This window comes from Erigeron canadensis, chromosome 9 (genome assembly GCF_010389155.1).
Source record: "Erigeron canadensis isolate Cc75 chromosome 9, C_canadensis_v1, whole genome shotgun sequence".
Lineage (NCBI taxonomy): Eukaryota > Viridiplantae > Streptophyta > Magnoliopsida > Asterales > Asteraceae > Erigeron > Erigeron canadensis.
Window position 1 is genome coordinate 26,205,766 of NC_057769.1, and position 24,033 is coordinate 26,229,798.

The window sequence follows — 24,033 nt, forward strand, 5'->3', positions numbered from 1 at the left end:
TTATAATACCTGGTTTACTCCAAAACCGGTATTTGTTCTCTTGTTCACCAATTTTCTTACCCGTTATAATCTTCAAGGTTTTCAACGAAAACCGGTATTAGTGAATACTTCACTGATTACCGGTATTTGTAAAGGATTGCTGTAAGGTTGTGTTTGAATGCTTTAATACCTGGTTTCCACCAAAACCGGTATTTGTTCTTCTATTGAACATTTATTAAGCCGAAATTCTGACCTTCTCTTCAGTTGAAAACCGGTTTTTGTTCTTCCAAAAACAAAAACTGGTATTAGTAAGTCTATTACTAAAAACCGATTTCTGTTGTGATTCACTGTGTGGTGGTTGTTGAAATACCTGGTTTACACCAAAATCGGTATTTGTTCTTTAATTCACTACTTTTGTGAAAACGTTACTTTGCTCAACTTCAGTCTTCAAAACCGGTTTTTGTACTATCAATGACTACTTTGGACTCTTTAATCATCGGTTCTGAGACTCGCCCACCGGTGTTGTATCGTGACTGCTATCCACAATGGAGAAATCGTTTTATGAACTGGGTCTCCAAACAACCTCTTGGAGCTCAAGTGAAGGAATCATACAAGAATGGGCCAGTTGAACACACTAATCCAGTTACCAAGGAACCGCTACCTCCTGAAAGCTGGAGCGCTACTCAGAAAAACCGCTCTCAAGCCGATGATTTTGCTGTTTCTTATCTCTACCATGCTCTTCCAAATGAAATCTATCGAAATGTTTACTTCTATGTCACTGGTAAGGAAATATGGGATGAACTTGAAAAACAATTCCAAGGTTCTGAGGTTTCCACTGCCATTCGTCTGTCATTTGTTCTTGACTTGTATGTAACCTTTAAGCAGGAGAAAGGTGAATCTCTTGAAAGTACTTATGACTATTTTTGTAATGTCATCAATGATCTGAGAAAGGAAAAAGTCAATTAAACACAAATGGAACTAAATATCAAGTTCATCAGAAGCCTAAAAGATGTTTGGCAAACTTTTGGTACTCACATCAACACCCAATCAGATTTTCACAAACTAGACATCCATAGTTTGTATGAGAAGTTGAAATTGAATGCAAGAGAAGTTATGAAGAAACAACAATCCAAAGCTCCTGAAAACTCCAGAATAGACCCACTTGCTTTACTTGCTGAGAAAAAGTCTTATCGATCCTCCAACATTACAATTGAAGAAATGAATTCTGATGATGAACCATTTGTTGAAAGTGATCCAGAAATGGATGATAAAGAGAAACAAATGTCTCGTGACTTAGCCTACTTTACTCAATCCTTCAAACGTAAGTACTTCAAGCGTCGACCGACAAACAATCAATTTTGCACTTCATCCGTGTCTTCATATGCCAGAAGTTCTAATGCTCCAAAGTTTGACTCTAATGACAACTCTGCTCCCACTAACAAGAAGGTTGAGAATCCTAGAAAGTTTGAAAAGAAGGAGACTGAGCCAAAGCCTGAGTCAAAGAAATGTTATAACTGCGGTGCTCCTAGTCATTTTGCCATACACTGCCCAAATCCCACTCTAAAGAACAAAGAATATTATCAAAACAAGTTGATGCTTGTCAACAAGAATGTGGCATGGCTCTCCTTGTAGAGAATGAATAGTGGCTCCATCTGACTGATGAAGAAACCGAAGAATTGAAGGCGAATGTTTGCTTCATGACCAAGATAAAGAAATCCAAAGCTCTTGATGAAGAATCTGCCAGCTCGGAGACAGAGGATGACGAGGTAAAATCTAATCTTCATTATGATATTCCTCATTCTGAAATCACCCGTCTTCTATCTGAATGTGATAAAACTGTTGCTCAAAACAACTCTTTAACACTAGACATGTCTATCTTAAATGAAGCTTTGATTGAAAAAGACAACCTTTCATCTTAAACATGAAAAACTTCAAATGGATTTCGATGATCTTCAGAAAACTAAAGCTTCAGTTTCTTTCACTCCTTCATCTGAATTGCTTCTTGAAAAACAAAACCTTGAATTAAAAGTCCATGAGCTAACTAAGACTGTTAAAGAAGCACAAATTGCCAAATCTAATGAGTCATTCCGTGTTGATGCCTTGTCTGAGGATCTTGTTACCTTGCAACAAAAACTTCTCGAAACCAAACCTACACTCAAAGAGTTGGAAGATAAAATCTCGGACTTAAATTATGCTTGTCGCATCAAAGATTCTTTAAACCAAAAGCTTGACAGTAAAATCGATGAATTAAAAGAACAAATCAAATTTTACCAAGTCAAAGTTTACAAACTTGATCGGTCTAACAAGCAAATTTTCTTACATAAACCTCGGGATTTTGATTCTAACTTTACTCAAGGGTTGGGTTTCGAGAATCCCAATAACTTGCTCACTGGCAAAACTGAAGTCCCATCATTGTACGATGCTGATCTTATGCGATATGGTCTAACCATTCAATATGTTCGACCAAGTTATGGCGACTTTGAGACTGGCGAGCATCTATCCAAAGGTTGTAGAATTAACATGAATTATGATCAAATCAATGATTTTATCGATCTTTTCAATCTTCCACTTTATCCTAAAAACAAAACAAATTATATCATCATTGAGGAAATTGATGAAAAGTCTGAGGATAACAAGCTTGCTATTGTTTTAAATAACCAAACACCCAAGGTAGATATTCCCGCTCCTAAACCAGCTCCACCAAGACCTTATATCCCTCAAAGTGTTTTAGCAAACCAAGTTGCCGACTTGAAACAAACCATTTTGGAACAACAACGTGTGATAGATGCTCTGGTGTCTCAAGGCCATTGTAACTCAAGAATGCATAATCAACCTGCTACCTCTTTTGATAGTTCTTCTGATTGTATTGATCCAAATTGTATAGTCTGTGATGTGCTGAAAAATTCTTCTACTTTCTCTTCTATAATCAAGTCTATTTGTGAATTAGTTGATGTTACTTTAGCTACTGATAGTGACTCTGACCCTTTGACTAATGTGGATAGTCCCATAAAGTCCCGCAGTATTTCCATCCAAACTGACCATGATAATGAATTTGATGAACCAAAAAGCGAGAACAATGACCCATTACTTGATGTTTATAGTCCTATTGAGACCTGTAGCATTGCCATCCAAACTGACAATGACAATGACTTTGATGAATTCAACAGTGAGACCCGTGACCCATTGGTTGAGTTTGAGTCTGAGAAGAGTGTCAACCAAAATGCTTCATATGATCATTTCTTTCCAAATATTGATGAACCAGTCAAGTTTTCTGAAGAAACTCAAGCTTATTTAAGTGAACTTGATACTTTAACAAAGAAGTTTGAAAATGAAAGAGATAAACGGTTGACCTTGCTTTTAGATTTCAACAAACTTAAAATGGAAATGGAGTATAAAAACATCATACCTCAAGCTTTTGTTGACAATAACTGTGAAAAAGCTTCCAATTTGCTCAAATCATGTAATTTTCCAATAAAGCAAAATGTTGAAAGTAAACCAATGTCTTCCAATCCTTCAAACTCAACCAAAGCTTCTCCTTCACCTTCTATCCCAATAATCCCCACTAATGACAATTCTTGTCCTTCTACTTCTGCTGTCCCCAATGTAAACTTGGAATCAAAGTCGAGGCCTAAATATGTCAAAATGGATTTCTCGACCCTGCCAAATCTGAATAACTTTCTTGAAGAAGATATTGTTTTTGATCCTGCTTTCGAAAAACATTTTGAACAAATAAAAGAAAAGGTTCATCCTTCCAAACAAAAGCAATATGGTTGGTTTACAACTACCACGAAGAACCCTGTTAGAAAGACACCTGTAGCTAATTCTCATAAGAAAACCCCTACTAATGACAAACATTTTCATGTTTCAGGTGACCTGCGCCTAGACACTATGAGTAGGTGGCTTCCTAAAGATAGACTTTTGCATGCTACTAGGACAGTCAAGACTAATGGGAAAACCACCTCTGTGAAACAAGAATGAATTGATCGTGGACCTTATGTTTCTAGTTCTAGATCTGATAGGACTAGTTTTTCTAAACAATAAGAATTTTAGATGGTTGCAATTTGTCTTTTAAATTTGAACTTGTTTGTGTGATGTTTCCTTTATTTTCAATAAATGTACTCTTGTGCTTAGGTGTTTTCTCTTTTCTTGTTTGTGTGCTTGCTTTTATTCTGTGCGTTCTCTCGTGTTCCATCTCTTTCTTAATAAATGCTTTGCATGTGATTCCCTAACCTTCATGGACCCAATTTATTGTGGGTACCTAAAACCATATTCTCAAACTATTCAGGAATACTTTATATGTGTTTGGTACGTCGATTCCGGATGTTCAAGACACATGACTGGAAACCGATCCATCCTAAGGAACTTTGTTGAAAAATTCGTGGGAACAGTTCGATTTGGTAATGATAACATTGCTCCTATTCTTGGGTATGGAGATATTGTTCAAAATGGTATTACCATCAAACATGTTTCTTATGTTGAAGGACTTGGACACAACTTGTTTAGTGTCGGCCAGTTCTGTGATAATGAATGCAAAGTCCAAACCGAAGATGGTGTTGATATTCTTACCGGAATCCGTGATGAAAACTTGTTCACCATTGATCTAAACTCACTCCCCACTCCTTCAACCGATATTTGTCCTGTGTCAAAAGCTTCTGCTCAACAAACCTGGTTATGGCACTGTCGTTTATCTCATCTCAACTTTCACACCATAAATGCTCTTGCTAGTAAACAATTGGTTGATGGCCTTCCTGATGCTAAATTTGAAACCAACACCGTTTGTTCCGCCTGTGCCATTGGTAAGATGAAGAAAGCATCACATCGTCCAAATCGCATCGTCCAAAGAAACACTTAAGCACTGAAGCCCCCCTACATCTTCTTCATATGGATCTTTGTGGCCCGATGCACATTCAGAGCATTCATGCAAAGCGCTACATTCTTGTCATTGTCGATGATTATTCTCGTTATACATGGGTCTTCTTCCTTCGAGAAAAGAGTGAAACTCCACAAGTAATCATCGACTTCATAAAAAAGACTCAAGTCAACATCCAATTAAACGTTCGAATAATCCGCTCTGATAATGGTACTGAATTTAAGAATGCCACTCTTGAAGCTTACTGTTCCTCCGTTGGCATTACTCATCATTTTTCTGCCACCAGAACTCCACAACAAAACGGAGTTGTTGAAAGACGTAATCGAACCCTTGTTGAAGCTGCCCGTACTATGCTCGCTTACTCTAAGTTACCACAAAATCTATGGGCTGAAGCAATTGCTACCGCATGTTTTACACAAAACCGCTCAATCATCAACAAGCGGTTCGACAAAACTCCTTACAAAGTGATCAACAATCGGAAGCCTAATGTGAATTTTCTGCATATTTTTGGATGTGTATGTTATGTATTGAATGATCGTGAAAATCTTGGTAAATTTGAACCCAAAGGGAACGAGGCCTACTTCATTGGATACTCAAAAGAATCCATTGCCTACCGAGTCTACTTTCGTCAAACAAAGCATATCATGGAAAGCATGAATGTCAAATTTGATGAACTAACTGATATGGTTTTTGAACAACATGGTTCTGACTCTTCCCACAACTGTCCATCGAATTCCGCATCTTCCACTCCAACAGTTCCTCATAGATCTTTCCCTACTCCTACACCTGCTGAATTAGATATTGTGTTTGATGAATTTTATCACGATCATCCTCAAATTCAACCAACAAATTTGGTCACTCCTGAGAATTCCATCTCGACCACCTCTCAATCAGATTCATCCAGCTTCCATCAGCAAAATCCGTCAACATCTTCATCGTCTGAATCATCTCCACCATCTTCAAGTGGGTCTCCTCCTGAATCCCCTGCACCAGCTAGTTCGTCTCATGTTTCCTCCCAACAAAGTTCCTCCAGCTATTCTCATCATTTGTCTGACAATAACATTAATCCTGATGCTGATTATGTCCTTCCTACTGAACCTTTATTTGAACAAATTGTTGACCAACACTCTGCAGGATTTTTGAATACTGATGAAAATAATGAACCTGCTACACCTCATCCCCACTCTGGTAAATGGTCCCGCTCTATGCTTCCACATCCTCTATCTCAAATCATTGGTGACCTAAACGCCAAAATGACAACCCGCTCAACTTCCGCCAACGAATGTTTATTTGTCAATTTCCTAAGTATTGCTGAACCAAAAACCGTTAACAATGCTTTGAAAGACCCTGACTGGGTTCGTGCAATGCAAGAGGAATTAACTCAATTCAATCGACTAGAGGTGTGGAAACTGGTCCCCAATCCAAATGTCAACAAAGCTCCAATTCCAACAAAGTGGATATTCAAATAAAAGAAGGATGAAAACGGAATAGTTGTTCGGAATAAGGCTAGATTGGTAGCTAAAGGTTATTCTCAACAAGACGGCATTGACTATGACGAAGCCTTTGCTCCAGTTGCTCGTATAGAAGCCATTCGCATCTTTCTTGCTTACGCGGCATTCAAATACTTTACAGTTTACCAAATGGATGTCAAGTCTGCCTTCCTTAATGGCGTTCTAAAAGAAGAGGTTTGTGTCGGTCAACCAGAGGGTTTCGTGGATCCCAAACGTCCGAATCATGTCTACCGATTGGATAAAGCATTATATGGTCTAAAACAAGCCCCACGTGCCTGGTATGATGCTCTATCTACTTACCTTTTGCGGTATGGCTTCACAAAAGGTACAATCGACACGACCTTGTTTATCAAACGACAATGAAGTGACATCATTCTCATACAAATTTATGTTGATGACATCATCTTCGGGTCTACCAATCCCAAATATTGGAAAAACTTTTCTGCCCTTATGGTTGACAAATTTGAAATGAGCATGATGGAGGAATTAAACTTTTTCTTGGGTTTACAAGTAAAACAACTTTCCAATGGTATTTTTATTTGTCAAAACAAATACATACAAGATATGTTGAAAAAGTTTGATATGCTTAATTGTCAACCAATTGGTACACCCATGGAAGCCAGAACTAAAATTCATGCTAACTTCAATGGTAAACCCTTTGACCAAAAACTTTATCGTAGCATGATTGGCTCATTAATGTACTTAATTGCAAGTCGTCCTGACATTATGTTTTCCACCTGCATGTGTGCAAGATTTCAAACGGACCCTAAGAATAGTCATGCCCAGGCTGTCAAGCACATCTTTTGGTATCTTAAGGGCACCATGAATCTTGGTTTATGGTATCCAAAAGATACTGGATTTGAACTAACAGCTTACTCAAATGCAGATCATGCAAGATACAAACTTGATAGGAAAAGCACTTCTGGTAGTGTACAGTTCTTGGGAGATAAGCTAGTCGGATGGTCTTCCAAGAAACAAAATTGTGTTTCCATTTCAACCGCAGAGGCTGAGTATGTAGCAGCTGCCAGTTGTTGCTCTCAAGTTCTGTGGATGAAAACACAACTGTCTGACTTCGGCTTCAACTATGATCGTATTCCCATATACTGTGATTCCAAAAGTGCTATTGCTATTTCCTGCAATCCAGTTCAACATAGCCGGACGAAGCATATCGATGTGAGGTACCATTTTATCAAAGATCATGTTGAGAAAGGTAACATCGAATTATACTTTGTCCCGACTGACTACCAGCTTGCTGACCTTCTCACTAAACCTTTGGACAAACAAAGGTTCAATCTGTTAAAAACCAAGCTGGGTATGTTGAACTTAGTAACTTAACTGCTTCTGTACCATACATTCTGTGTTTATTTTGCTTGTCAAACAATTGATGTATGCTTCTGTGATCCTACATGCAATGTTTGAGGGGGAGAAAAAGGGTAGAATGCATGAATTTAGGGGGAGTTAGCTACTTTTTCTTTCTTGTCTGCATGCTTCTGTCTAGGGGGAGTTTGTTACCATGAATGTCTTCCTTTGTCATTATTCCAAAACACTTTGGTTTGCTTTCTTATTTCCATTTCCCCTTCCAACACTTAACCATTATTCTAAAAAAAAAAAAAAACGGGTTTCAAACCAATACCGGATTTCAAACCCGGTAGTCAAAACCCGGTTTTGACCACTATATATACCCGACCTTGACCCCTATAAAACCTTTCTAAAAATTTTCTAACTTTTTCTCTTTTCTTCACTAATACCGGCTTTCTCTCAAAAATTGGCTTTCTTACCGGCATTCCCTTAACCTTTGTAAAAAACTGTTTGATTACCGGCATTAGTTCTTTTTTTCTCAAAAACTGGCTTTCAGGTATTTCCTTCGTTCATAGTGTTAATACCGGTTTTCATCCCCAAAAACCGGCATTCCCATATTTATAGTGATAATACCGGTTTTCATTCCCAAAAACCGGCTTTCCCATATTTATAGTGTTAATACCGGTTTTCACTTACACATGTTTAGAACTTGTAATTTTTACTTTCAGGGATGATTACGTGTCTTTATCGTGTGCCTTTACCTGTCTTATTCACGTATTCGGAATGGATTTCCTTGTGGATGGTGCCACCGTACGTATGCAGAATAATCTTCAGTTGATGATACCATTCTCCTGTCAACATGGTATCATCCCAGTGATGATCACACATCATCCATTACATCATGTCTTCACCATCACTGCTTCTGGAATCGAAGAGCAACTACTATTTGAATTATGGCGCACGATTCAATTTGTTCCAGGATGAGGCAGAGCTGTTCCATTCTTTAAATTCTCACTGCTCACAACTAATGGTGACCAACAAGAGTTCACCTTCAATCTTGAAGATTTCAGACAAATCCTCCAATTTCCCACTGCAGATTCTAGGGAGGACTTCACAGAATTCATCCCCATTCCACCAATGAATGAAATACATCAACGGATCCAAGAGCTGGGCTATGATGGTCATATTACTGCTTTAAGAGATGTGAAAAAGAAGAAATTCCACCCATTATGGCATACCCTTTGCTCGATCATTAATAATTGCCTATCTCCATCAAGAAAAGGACAAGATGACTTCACAAAGGCAACACTCATATATTTCTTTGGAATTGCATACGATATACATATTGATTTTGCCACTGTAGTCTTTGAACATCTTCGTCTCCAAGTGAATGGGAAGTTTACTGCAAACAAGAAGTACATTGCTTTCCTTCGATTCTTAACTGTTATCTTGCAGCATTTCATCAACAACAATCCTAACATTTAGAGATTCCCCGCTTCTTCTCGCATTGCAATCTCAAGCTTCCAATCTGTTTATGCAAACGATCGCCTTTCTCATCTTCCTTTCATGCCAATTCATGAATCTCTTCTTCGCCGGGTGCCCCTAGATGATCCTGACCTTAGGATTTATAGAGTGTATTTAGAAGGGCGTATGGCCGCTCAACACCGAGTTGTGCCTTCCCCACGCCCCCATAGGTCGCCTCGTGAGGACCATAGGTCAAGAAAAAGAAAAGAGGGGTTTGTTGATGTTTCGGCACCTGGCACTTCCGCTCCATCTTCTTCCACCGATATTCCTGAATCAACTGAGCCTCAACAAAAGAAGCATAAAACTCACTACCGATCAAAATCAAAAACAAAATCAAAATCAAAATCAAGATCTCATTCTGCTACCTTCACTGCTCCTTCTCCTCTAACTCCATCTTCTTCATCCTCTGAAACTCATATTTCTCCTTCTTCCTCGTCATCATCTGCCGCTCGCCCGCCAATTCCAAAAATCACCCTACGGGTCAGGACTCCTCTTCATCCAATTCCTGAGGATGTTCCCGAAGTTATTCCTTCCACACGTCATGATGATACTCACGACGATAATCCTTTTGATGACGTTATGTTTGATATTCCGGAGAGACAAGGTCGTCCTGAGGGAGGGGTTGAAAAAAAAAATGGAGAGGATGTGAGGTCTGGGCTAAGTATAGGGCAAAATGAAAATGATGGCCCTCCGATAGTTGAAACAACTAGCCGGGAAGACACCACTAGGGTAGAAGCCGAGGATTCCCCACCGGCATATTTCACCTTCTCGCCACTCTGGATTCTCTCTACAGGATCCAGTTTCATCTTTGCACAGGCACCAACCACGTCCACTATCAATTCCTCACTCGGAGGATGTCGATAATGAAGCAGCGGAGACTCTTGCCTCTCTCCCACTTTCATTTGATCACACGATTGAGTCTAGATCGCCAGTAGGACCACGTATTTCTGAGCACGCACATTCTTTGAATGTTGCACCAACAGACCGAGAGTTGGTGATCTCACCTTCTCAAGGAGTGTCTAGAAGTCCTGTTCATGTTAACATGTCAGGCGCTGAGGATCCAATCCACAGCACAACGGGCAATCTTGGAGATCCCGGCAGTCCCACCAACCGAAACATTGTGCCTGACACTTGTGTCGAGCCAATCAGTTCTGAAACAACCAATGTCGAGCATCTGCTTCATAAATCATTGGGAAGTCCTGATGACCAACACCATTCAGGCCACACTGTAAACCCATTGGAGCCTACATGTGTGCAAACGACATCTACGTCGGCCATTCCTGTCGTTCCATCTCAACCGTCACCAACCGAAGTGCTCCGTCTACCTATTGATAAAGGTAAAGCACCAGTCACATCCCCATCATCATCATCAAGTGATAGTCCTCCTCCTAATCCTGATGGCATTAGACTAAGAGCAAATCCAGAAGAAAGACAAACCTTTATGGATCTAGAAGTTGTTGGACTTCTTCCTCATACAAATCCTCAACCATCACCACCACACGCTTCACCTTCCGTCTCATCCTCACATCATAACCATACTCCTCAACATTCAACTCCACATCATGATTCATCCCTTCGCTCCAATGTCAATACCTTGTATGGTGACTTATATGCAGCTCTCATCTCTCTCGATAATCAAACCGATACCTTTGACAAAGCCATTCTTGCAATTCTTCAAGCTCGATTTGACCATCAGCAACAACTACTACTTCAAAAACAAGAAGCCGAACAGCAACAGTTTCTTAATAATGCACAACTTGAAGCAGCACTGAAAAGAATTGTTGACTTAGAAGACTCTTGTAAACGAGCTACAGTCGTCCATCGCAGACGTGATGACCCTGATGATCAGGATCAACACGAGGGGGAGAACAGAGACATTGAGACGACTGAAGCTAGAGCCAGTGCTACCACTGAAGTTGTTGGTGACAATTTAGATGCTGGAGATGAAGCACAGACACGACATGCCCCTCATGATGCTCAACAAGATGTCGATGAAAATGTGGCCATTGATGAAGCTGGAAATGATGATGTTGTGATGACAGAGGAATTGAATATAGAAACCACTGAGAATCAAGCAAGGAATGCCACTAAAGTTGTAGAAGATGTGGACTTAAGAGATGATGCTCAATCTCAGGGGTTTAATCTTGGCTCATCAATAATTGTTGAAGATGCGAATGATAATGATGAATTTGATGTTTTTGACATTGGTGGCAACGATATTGATCCAAATGATGATGACAATTCTTCTGATAATGATGATCTTTCCCCTCCTAGCTATGATAACTATCCATCTGTCCCTCAACCAAATCCTTCCTTAAGCCATTTGAACCTATACCAACTCGCTCATCACCTCAATCATCCTCGTATTCAAAACACCACCAGTGCACCCAGAATCAATGAAGGAGGCTTCAGAACAAATGAAAGAAGCAGAATCGATTATCTGGCCATTCCTTCTCAATTGTTCAGACTTACAAGATTTCTAGAAGAAAAATCATCTCAGATCTTCTCAAATCAAGAGGAACTAGAAAGGATTGACATTGATGAACTAAGAGCAAGAAGGGCATATGATCTCGAGCATCAGCGTGAGAAGTACTTGAAAGATCTTGTTGATGCCAAAATTAAAAAAAGCAAACAAAGAATGGAAGAAACAGTTTAAGCTAAAGATTGTTGATGTTGTTGGTATTCATTTCAAGGAATGGAAGGAACCGGGGTTTGCAAGACCTCCAGGCTTGATTTGGTTAGTCGTTAAGAGAGAAGATGGTCGGCAATACATGTTTACAGAGGCTCGTTTCTATCTATTGTCTGCAAAAGATCTCATTTTTCTTCTCCACTACTTTGCCCGAAAACTCCTTCAGCCAGATCCAGAAAACCAAGAGGCCTACTATGCTATCAAAAGATATATGGACAGTCTTATCCTCAGCCAAACACAAAAAGACTTCCAACTGGCCATCGAAAAGAGAAGGAAGAGAGTCAACCTGACCACTCCAAATCAAAGGATAATAGGCATCAACCTCGATAACTTCCACATCGGTGCAGTGTTTGACAACCCGAGAGGTTTTGTTTTCATCAGCGATCAGGGACATAAGATATTCATCCGACTAGACGAGCTGTGCAAGTATTCTGACAGCACCCTCAGACAATGCTTGAGAGTCATTGAAAGTCTACATGAATTTGAAGAGTCGGATAAAGAAAAGAGGAGATTGTTGAAGGTGATCAAAAGGATCAAATCTAGGCTTGAACATAGAGAAAGATCGAGGACAATCATTGCTGCAAGGCTCCCCAAAGAACAAACAGGGGTCATTCACTTACCAGAAGGGTCTTGGGTCATTTATTCGCCAAACAATAAGCCTGGTCTACACAACATGCCTCCAGTCAACTTCGCCGACAACATCATCGAACCTCCCAACTGACCTGCTGATCCAAGATACCATTTTGTCCCAAGAAAGTACTGGAAGGAAGCCAAGAGCCGATACGAAAAAAAAGCATTCAAACCTCAAACCTTCTTCAAAGACAAACCCGAATACTCCACCAAGAAAAGAAACCGAAGGCAGAGGAAAAAGAAGAAAACCCAACAAGGACCAACTCCAAAACCGCACTAAAGGGGGAGATTGTTAGCTTTTGTAATAATTAGTGCTAGTTTTGTATTTCCTATTTGTATTGTCCTTGTATTTAATTAAGTGTGGTTGGAGGGTTGTTTTGATAATTAATTAAGGGCTTGTATTGAAATTAGCAAGGGTGCTAAGTGTAATTGCTAGGTCTATATAAACCCTCCACCACTCCACAATTTGTAACCTTTTGCACAATATTAAATATAGTTCTAATACCTACATTCCCTCCAATACCTACTTTCCTTTATTTCCCTAAAGGTTCACTACACATTTAGCATATTTTACAGAATCAATAAGACTTAATGAACAACATAATAAATTTTTGTGAAATAATCAAGGTCAAAAACACAAATGTTAATAAAGTGAAATTGAAAATTTTAATTCGTTAATCATTACTAATTTGTTAACTATTACTTAAGAAAATTATATTTTGATATATATAAATATAACAATATACTTACTCGCGTATTACGCAGGACAATAATCTAATAAAATATACAACAAGTTATCAATGTCACAACCCATAAAACTATTATTACAAACTTATGTATGGTATGTATTTATTATTTACTGTAGCCTAGAAGATATTAATGTTTTTACGCCTAGAGAAAAAGGCTAAATATAATAGATATAAGATGTATAGGATGGCTATATGCCTATATCACATTTTGATAAATACGTTAGCAATATAAATAATATAAAGTATATAAAAAATATTAATTATTTAAGGTACCTCAAAGATAATTTTAGGTGACTAATTAAATACCAAGGTTGTTAGATACTTAGACCAACTGTCGATATAACTAAAACATTTGTCATTTTATATTTCTTACATATATAAATTTTTGAAGTGAATAGATATACTGACTGTAATGTGGTACTTTATGGTTATTTGGTACGAGGTTCCGAGCTCATTGTTTTCACTTTTTTCTTATTCAATTTTACTAAACGAATAGAATTAAAAATTCATCAAAGAAAAGACCAATAGCGATTCAAAACCTTAGATGCTATAAAAGTCATTGATTTCCTGGCAGTTGACCTTATAACACCTTTATTTACCAACTTTCGTAAACCCTTTAGACTCCTAGAGGGTGGATTGCAAGTTAAAGTCATTGTGACATGCCAGTGAGCTTTAGTTTAATTGACCTGGAAGTCTCATTGTTCACATCCGATCCAAAGACGACTGAGTGAGCCTTCGATTAACAGGTTTTTCCTGGAACTGTTGGTTTTGGTGGGCTTTGACTACCCTGGTTGTTTGCAAGTGTATGGGGTTGCTTTTGTTATTTTTGTGAAGGTAGATTAATAGGGATTTTTGGAAAGTGCTGACTTTCAAGCATACGTGTAATTTAAGAGTAGAAATAGAATAAAATGTCATTAAAAAAAATAAACATCCAACGTGACACTTGGTCAACACTTCTAAAGATGTCAAAAGATTTTGTTGTTGAAAAGCTTGTTTTATATATAGTTGATTGATAGTTGACACATTCAAAGATCAAAATATATATGTCAAAATCGCCAAAAATGGTATTGACTAGTTTTTCCTTACCAACTCCGTTATATGTTTATAAAATTTAAAAGAACTTATGTTATGACTGAACACCTCGTTCCCATTACCGGAAATTAAGGAAGATCACATTAAACTGAACTCTACAGAATCTAAATAAGATTGTCATAACGTTTCCTTTAAACCAGAAAACTTCATTCAAACACCATTTTAGATAAGTATGTGATTCGATACCTTTTTAACTATGTACGAAAGAATGTTGAGCACACTTTCATTGATTCAAAAACAATATACATGCAGGAGCAGGGACAGGGGCGGCACGGATCTACTACTGATTCTTTAACTTTTCTCTGTTGTTATTTTTCAACATGATACTTCAAGTCAACCCAAAGTATAATTTATCAAGTCAAAAATGCAAAAAAGAAAGGTAAAACTTTTGCAGTCTTTAAATAAGTAGGTGTAAAAATCGGACATATGAATTCTCCCAGTTATTTGTGTTTACAACATCATGAAAAGATTAACACTTTGGCACATCTATCGGCAGTCTGCACCAACTGCGTCATAGATGGACTTGAACCCATCTCTTTCTAAGCAGTGTGCAAGTTCAGCCTGCTAAGCGAAAAGTGTAAACAGATTGTTATAGACCCATTGAAAGATAATAGATACATGCAAACAGAGATAGACCTTTTTGATGTAACTACAGCCCATTTACTTGTCAATGAGTCAATTTGAGTTATTTCTTATCCTTCACGGATCACGGATTAAGTAAAGATTAGCTAAATGGGCAATTCTATCATCGTTGTAGCTAATTAAACCTTATGGACAAAAAGCCTTCCAGGACAACCCAATCCAAATAATTTCGGCCTGTTTCACAAAACTTCTTGTTTTGAAGCATTACCCAACTTACCACCCTGCCCATCTCTAATTGGTCACCTCTACCCTTTTTGCACCTCCTCATATTGTAATGTTCAAGGTGTGTTTGGATGGAGGGTTTTTGGGAAAGGGTTTTAGTAATAGTTCTGAGGATGTATTGTAGGAATTGAGTATAGTTTCGACTTCCGTTTGATACAAAAATTCCAAAGCCAATACGGAAAAGGGGATACGGAAAAGGGGAGAGGAACTATAGTGGATACGTAAAGAGTATGTGGAATGTGTGTACCAGATGGCCCAAAAAAGGCAAATCTAACCAACGACCAAGTCTCTCTCCACATAATAGTATAAATAGGTCACTTATGTGTTCATCTGAAACTACTGTTACTTGAATACGCACAAGCTTATCCAAAAACTATCTCCATACAGTATATTAATAAAACCATCACAGTTGAAGAAGCAATTCACCTATATTCCAATCAAGTAACATTAGATATCATAACATGTGTTTAGTTTATGGTGTTGGGTAAAAAAGTGTATTATTATTTCAAAAACATAATTTTGTGGAAATTAATTGTCTGGATTTCCTGAAGAGTGAAGACACATTATTGTCGTTTAATTTTTAAATTGGGTTATCGGCTATTCTGTCCTGCAATTCAGCAATCAATATGATCAATTGATCATAAAGTAACCCACAAGTTATAAGTAAACATCTTGAGCGCATTTCATTTCAGAGAAAATTGATGTATCGACATGCACATAAGTAATGGAATCAGAAGGCATATGCCTTGATTAATGATTTGTCACAATACTTAGTGCAGCATATGAGCAAGAAAACACTCAAAAGCATACCTTTATCTGAGGTATAAGGGCCGGACCACCATAGGCAAATGCTGAATATATCTGAACAAGAGTTGCCCCTGCTCTTATCTTTTTGTAAGCATCCTCTCCACTTAATCATGTACACATTTGGTAAAAAAAAAAATTTATCATGTAATGTATAATAAGAGCTAGAACTTATTGAAAAAATGATATGCAAATCAGACACAAACCTGCTCACACCACCACAGCCAACCAAAGGGATCTTTCCCTGAAAAAAAGCAGATACAATTGACTCGTTTAAGAATATAGATGTATAGGCTAGTATGAGAGATGGATAAAATTTTATTTGCAGATAGCCATACAACCTATAAAGTTTGTCGAAAAAAATAAACGGTGAACATTCAATAAAAAGATTAATGTACCTTTGTTAGAATATACATGTCACTTAGGATGCTATTTGACAAACTGAAAAGAGGCTTCCCACTCAGTCCACCACTTTCCTGTGATACAGGATTGCCCTGCACTACCTCTGGCCTTGAAATGGTAGTGTTTGATATAATCTACAAGAAACAGAAAACAAAATGGTGAGGATCCTTAATTATGGTTTAAATCTTTGGTATGATTGAAGCGAAAACTATAAGTCATTATCCTTATGAAACTTACTAACATCTATTTTTTTAATAGATAAGCAGCTATTGTTTTTAGCAGCGTTTTATTTAACTATATGTTTCCGGGTTGACATGTATATTTAACTAAATGAATAGTTACTTCATTGGTCAAAATGAATATCTACAACCATATAAATCAAAGTTAAATTTCATCAAGAGGCCTTGGAACTCCTCAAAACAATAGAGCCACTAACATGTTTCAGCCATAGGAAACAGTCAATCATAGAAAACAAACCACAAACAAAAGAGGCACTTGTCCTGCAACTTCTCGTCCAATATAAAAATGCATACATACAAAGAAAATAGTACCAGGGAAGCTGCTAAATGGAGGCGGTAAATGAGATGGTTGGTTAAAAGGCTCAATATGAGAAATCTTAGGGTGTAACTCAAGCCAAGTTATTTGTAGTTAATTACGGTGTCAAATATGACTACAGACATAGTAGTATATATCTTGGAAAAAAATTATTTAAAAGGCTTTGCGCATTAAAGTACAGTTAGTGCAAATTTCGTCCCATTTGACATATTTCCTTTTAGCCTTCCCTTTTTACTTTACCTGATCCCTGTCAGAGATAAAAACATAGCCTGAATCAACCCATTCATAAGTAGAATGGCCAAAATTGCCACCTCCAATGCTAATCATCCAAAAACTGAAAGAAAAAAGAATTGTATTTTGCAGTATTGAGAAACATACCAAACCATCCAAGCTGAGATCAAGAGCAACCTACAGTGTCAAAGTGGAGCATGTAAGAACCCCAAATTTTGACAGAGTAAGTTTTGTGTTGCAAATATAAATACCGCTGCAATATCTTCAAGGTCTTGCTTAGACAAGTCTGGAGCAATTTTGACTAGCAATGGAGGGGGGCCTTCTTTACCCCATTTCATTCCGTCACGAGCTGCTTGAACCTTAACGAGAACAAAAGTGGGATGAATTTATATACTCTCTAAACTAACAAAAAGTTTATAACAAGAATTTCGACTTAATCTCAAACCTTCTTAACAAGTTCCTTTAACTGCTTTCTTCCTTGAAGCTGGCGGAGTCCAGGTGTATTAGGCGATGATACGTTAATTACCTATAACTTGAACAAAACTTATTCAGTTACAGTGTTACAAATATGTTCATAGGTTTAATTATCAAAAACACAGAGAAACTCCTAAATGAACCAATTAGATGTAACTATAAGAGAAGCAAATAATATTTCCAGTTAAAGCAAAGAAGTTACCAAGTAGTCAGCATACTGGGCTAATGCATTTACACCTTGTACATAATCTGCAGCAGCATCTTCACTGGTTTTGTTCTTTCCAATATTGACCCCGAGAATTCCAGGACCAGCTTTCCGTTCATGTAAAGCAGCCAACCTTTTTGAAGCAACAGCTATTCCTTCTCCATTAAAGCCACACCTGTTAATAATGGCACTGCCCACAAACAAAGCATGATGAATGGTTATTGGCAGAAACAGAGTTATCCAGGATGCAAGCTTTTAGTGTACAAAAGGTATGGGTGGTATGTGCTACAAGACAATATTAACAATTGGAATTGTAACTAACAACAGAAAACATTTGATTATTACCCTTGGTCTCTCAATCTGAACATACGAGGCTTTGGATTTCCCTCCTGTGGAAGGGGAGTTATTGATCCAACTTCTACAAAGCCAAAACCTAATCCAAGTAAACCTTCAACAGCCTCTGCATTTTTATCAAAGCCAGCAGAGAGCCCTATTGGATTGGAAAACCTCCTTCCCCAAACTTCAAGTCCTAGTATCGGCTGATCTTGCCTCTTTTCTCTAGGTACCAATCCACTAGCTGCAGCAGAAATAGCAAGGCGATGAGCGACCTCTGGATCCAGCAACGCAAAAAATGGATTGGCAGCTTTTGATGCAGTAAATAGCCAGCCACTGCAGAAGTATCCACCATGAAAAAAAATAACCAAGAGATGTAATGACATAAAGAATGTGTACAAGGTGGCCAGTAATTATAAGCCATAAATTCACTTGGCATAGTCTACTCTATTATATATGCACTAAAAGAACACTATGGATAAATAACACATATATATACTCCTTTCTAAACCCCCGCCTGAAACTTTATATGTTACAACTCACAAAAATGGATGGAATTCGGTTACTCTTAATACGATAACTCATTTATCCTATTCAATATCTATATAGTGTATAGAACATAAATAATATATATGCAATTTGGAGCAGCGTCTCGATCTTCTAGAATGTCTAGATCCTTGTCAACATATCATGCACCCATATCTTACAATAGAGGTAGCCAGCCAACCCGCATAATGCTTTAGGTACTTTCCATATTAGCTTGAAGTGTTGACAATACCATTCATATCTAGATGAATCTTGAAAGTTAAATCCATTACGGGAATAGTTAAACTCTAGGAGTTGACTAGTTGAAAAGGGCCACTTAGGCATACAAATGTACCAGAATAACAGCTACTATACACATGTAATAGCTTATCATATCAGATTGATTTAACAAGACATCGGGTCCAGCAAGACATGGACCGCACGACAAACTGCAAATCATAACTAAAGTTACATACAGTGATACCAGAAGTCTCTTTTTCCCTTAAGAAGACGCAGATCAATTAAGTACCTGAATGTTTCTCCATCCATAGTGCTCACATAAGCTCCTCCAACCAGACCAATGACTGCTCCTGTAAGTAATCTTTCCTGTAAATTAAGAAAACTACAGCTCAGAACCATATAACATGAACTTTTCAAAATAGTTCCTGGTGAGTAACTTTCAGATAAATCATACGTGGCAATGTGGCACAGTGGACAAAAATATATAAATTCGGATCCACCTGGGCCGTATTAAAATAAAATTGGATCGCATTGGGTTGTATATAAGTTTCAAGAGGGTCCTAAATCTCAGAATATTTATGAAGGAATAGGAATTTGAAGGAATTGGAAGTTAACAACAATAATTGTAAAGTTAGATAAATATATATATATATATATTCCAAATATATATATAGAAGTTACCATTCTAGAAGAACGAGAGAGGTTGGGTTTAGCTGCAGGGCCATTAGTGGAAGAGGAAGAAGAACAGTAATGCCTGAGATTCCCTATCGATTTCAGCTTCTGATTTAGAGAATCTTTCATGAATCTTAATCCAATCCTTCCCGCCATATCTTTTATATATGTTGTGAGGTTTTCAGATTTTTTTAGAAAGTCAAGTGATGCGGTACTAGAATTTGAATGTGTTTTTGACGCTACGTTTGTCGGCTTAACACTGTGTGAAGTAAACCCTTGTTCAAACCTTCACATATATATGACTTTTGTTTTTGCTAATTTTGGTCCTTATGTTTAGTTTTTTTTCTTTTTTCTTTTAAACTTAAAAATAAAAAATAAAAAAAAATTTGTTTACTACTAGTATATGTTTGTGTTTAAAAAAAAAAGGGTAAACGAACTTGGTAAGTTCAATCCTTTTAGTTTTTCTGGTTTTGATTGATGTTTTTCAAAAGATAGTGAAATCCATCGGCTTAATTATCAAATGGATTAGTTCGCTTTATTGGTATCTCTAACAAGTTATACAGATCAAATTAAGAAAAATCACTTATAAGAAAAATCACTTAACAAAAATGGGTCAAACGGATCAAGAAAGTCACCCTAAGCATTTCAATTGGCATATAATCTTCTAAATTATTTAAATTAGAAACTTAAATATAACTTATGATATAATGCGATCTAATGACATTGTAATGTTGTAAATCAAGGTTGGTGTAAAGTAGAACGAGTATAGTACCCGCGCGTTGCAGCGGCTAGAAGATGAGGACAATATAAAATGAAGGCGGTGGTGGTGATCGAAGAATGCGAAGGAGAAGGATGTTGTGTGTTTTGTGGGTTTAAATTTTTTATAAGGGTACTTTCGGTAGATACTTGAGAAGGTGTAAAAAACAATAGAAGTAAGAAGGGTATTATGGGAATGAAAAAATTGCTTAATTTCTTAAAATCAATACCCTTTATAAGGGTTTATAGATATAGATATGTCACAAGTATTACAAAGACCTGAATAATGTTAAGTTGTCGCCATTTATGTAGATGTAAATCTGAATAATAGAAGGCATTGACAAATCACGTTGCGAATAAACCTAAATCTTAAGCCCAAAAGGCCTAGACAAAAACAAATTTGATACCCTATATTTTCATTTTATTTTATTTTGAACCATATTGATCTTATTTTCACTTAGAACATGCAATTAATCTTGTTTTGTATACTTAAAAGGCACAATTTTTAAATATATAGTAATATGTCAGCGTGATGTGACAGTGTAGTGGTGCGGTGGTGGTGGCACGCATCTGTAGTGGCGGTATTGGTGGTGGCAATTGGTAGTGGTGGCAGTAGCAAGTAGTGTAGTTATTTTATAAATTAAAAGTAGATGTTTAAATTAAATTTCATTAAAAATTTTATAGGTATTTCAAGTAGATATTATAGATATTTAAAGTGAAGATAATTAAAATAATTGATAAAAATCATTTTAAGATTATCAACAACTTAAATGAAAAAAATGGAGGGAACCAAATGCATTATGATGTTGTATAGATATAAATCTATATAAGTTGAGGTGTTTCTAGTTCAGGTTAATCGAAGGAGTTTTCACCTTCAGTTTGGTAAGATTATTATAAATGGATTTTATACAAATATACAATTATATTAGGGAGTGATATATCTATATCACTTAGTAATACAACAACTGTATGTGTTTTAGTGCATGTATTGTTGCGATTGGTTAAAAGTAGTTGTAGATATATGATATATCACTTCCCAATACTAAAACATAACTAAAAAGTTTAGGGATTCAGATTCTCTAAAGTTGATCCAACTTTATAGGTATAGTTGGATCAACTTTAACAATTAAATTAAATCTAATGGTCAAGATTTAAAAATCAAATTTTTGTTTTGACCATTGAATTTAATCAAATGGTTAAAGTTGATAACTTTAGCTATAAAATTAAATAAACTTTAGAAGATCCAAAGTTCAGTTAATAAAGCGATTTTTATTTCTCTTTTTTGGTTCGTGTTTTGATCTTTGTCAGTTCTTTAAATTTTTTGGTTCGTTTTTTTCACCTCTACGCTATTAAAGATCCAAATTCCAAAGTATCTCGAGATAGGATGCTTTCAGAATTTTTGAGGCCTGGGTTTAGCTTGGGCCAGCCTAGCCGTTCATAAAACTTGTAAAACCAGGCTGGGCTTTTCCATCCACAATTCAGGTAGACCTAGGCCCGAGTTTGGGTTTAAATGTATAATGTTATCCCCCAAAATATGTAGACATGTAACTATGTAAGTACTCTAGCGATAAATAAAAGCAAATAAAAGTTGTTTTTGACTTCCAAGCTTGTTTGAAAAAATCTCTACATGCAAATTAGAAGACTAAGTCGTACAGAAATGAAGCTTTGTAAAAAGGTAAGAATTTACATTTATTTAGCTATATGCATATCTAACGAACAATGAAGTCTTGATTGAGCAGTTTAAGAACCTAAAGCAAGTTTATGAAATACGATTTTACCGATTAGACATTAACCTATTAATGTTCAACTAAACGAGCGGTTAAATACATTTTTGACTTGATTTTTTAAAAGTCGCTTACAAAAATAGACACTTATATACAGGCTTAGTTTCTATTTTAGTGTAAACAAGCACTTATATGTACATCGCAAATCCTATTTATTTACTTTGAGTCTTTACTCATATGGTATGTGAGTGACTGTGAGAATCTATAAGATATTGCTGTGAGTTCTAGTTTTACGGTGGACATTTTATAAATCTAGGATGAATTTGTGTAGAATTATTTTGTTGTTTTAAAGATAAAACAATGCTAATTTGAAATACCGATAAACAAAATATGATTTAGACAGAAAAAGACATGAATGAATCAACACATCTAATCACCTCCATTTTTAATTGCGATCAATGGCCCTCGATTCCCTACCGTGTGCCTATACCAATATTGAATTGAAGTCACCCGGCCAATTCACACCCCCGGTCCTCATGTGTATTTGTTTTGGTGGCATCAACATCTCATTATGATATTTCTATGTTTATTGGGACTTGCTACATGAAGTCACATTTGAATTTCCTTATTTTAGTACCCCATATGGCCCATGTCGGCCAGTTACGTCTATATATCTAAAATCGTGGATGATTCATACATTATTTTTTTAACTCTATATCATCAAACAGATTTTATTTGAAGTGATATTTGTAACAATAAATTTGATAAGTTAATCATTGTTGTGCATTTGCATATTTGTATAGTATGCTATTAAATATGTACAGTATGATAAATGCATTAAAAAATGTGGTACGATAACACTTTCCATATTCTATAATATTACATCAGTGGCGGACCCAGGATTGATAGGGACGAGTAGCACAAATTTTTTTGTTGTTAACCTTATATCGATATAAAATAACAATAACGACTAAATTGTTACGAGTTTTTAGGGTTTTTGTCTATTTTTAATGATAGTTAAGAGTTTTTGACACTTTGGTAGTTTCCATTTATCATTTAATTGCACAAGTACGTCTTTATGAGTTTTATTATTAGGATAATCTTTTGAAAGTTTTGAATTAGTTACATTGACGGGTATCTCATATTTGTTTGACCTGTAACACCAATAAATAATACATCGTTTTCCAAAAAAAATTACACTACATAGATCTAGCGGACCCGTAGACCGGGCTACTCCTAAATTCTATGTAGGTCCGCCTATATATTACATCCATAATAAAGGAATAAAATGTGAATAGTGCTTTTTTTTTTTCTCTAAACATATATATTGAATTTGACAAATATTAAAAACAAAAGTGGTACTTGGTGTAAATGTGAAGCAAATTTAATAGTATTTATACTTATATATAAAAGAAATAGCCTATTTTATTTATGGAAATATTACTCTATGCGATATGACTAATATATCCCTTATTCTTTATTTAAATCATCTTTTTTTTTTTACTAATTTAACTATTTCTACTAATATACCTAAACTACCCTTAATGAAATAAATTATACCACCAGTCCCTCAACTATGAAAATAAATACACTAACCATTATACCCTTAATGAAATAAATTATACCACCAGTCCATATCATTCGCTGCCGTCACCAGTCATCGCCGCATTGCCGCCGCCGCCGCTACATTTGCGCGGGTACCATGCTAGTATAATTAAAAGAAAAATGTATGACGGATAACATTCCATAAAAGAAAAAATAAAGAAAAATCTACAAGTATATGATTGGGATGAGCGAAAAAACCGAAAAACTGAAACCGAACCAGTACTAGTCCGAAAATCGGTACCGATGGGTACTCGGTTTTGGTATCGGTTATTGATTTAGGACAAGTTCGGTATCGGTACT

The 24,033-nt window shown here is 36.5% G+C and overlaps 1 protein-coding gene across 1 annotated transcript; it reads right to left on the bottom strand.

Moving 5' to 3' along the window:
- Window positions 1-14,670: 14,670 nt before the first annotated feature.
- LOC122581959 (dihydroorotate dehydrogenase (quinone), mitochondrial-like) lies at window positions 14,671-19,895 on the bottom strand. The gene is made up of 11 exons (XM_043754290.1): window positions 19,658-19,895; window positions 19,266-19,342; window positions 18,224-18,547; window positions 17,876-18,068; window positions 17,645-17,725; window positions 17,451-17,558; window positions 17,347-17,376; window positions 16,410-16,547; window positions 16,218-16,255; window positions 16,018-16,117; window positions 14,671-14,904 (listed from the first exon to the last, which is right to left on the bottom strand). The coding sequence occupies exons 1-11, from the start codon at window positions 19,802-19,804 to the stop codon at window positions 14,830-14,832; spliced, it is 1,311 nt and encodes a 436-aa protein (XP_043610225.1). The 5' UTR covers window positions 19,805-19,895; the 3' UTR covers window positions 14,671-14,829.
- Between the last annotated feature and the right edge of the window lie 4,138 nt (window positions 19,896-24,033).

Excerpts from the sequence above, each read along its gene's own strand:
- LOC122581959 (XM_043754290.1), bottom strand. The coding sequence starts at position 19,804 with ATGGCGGGAAGGATTGGATTAAGATTCATGAAAGATTCTCTAAATCAG. Across the intron at positions 18,548-19,265 it reads ATGGATGGAGAAACATTCAG|TGGCTGGCTATTTACTGCAT; the intron begins GTACTTAATTGA and ends ATACTTCTGCAG. Across the intron at positions 17,377-17,450 it reads ACCTTGAAGATATTGCAGCG|GTTGCTCTTGATCTCAGCTT; the intron begins GTATTTATATTT and ends TTGACACTGTAG.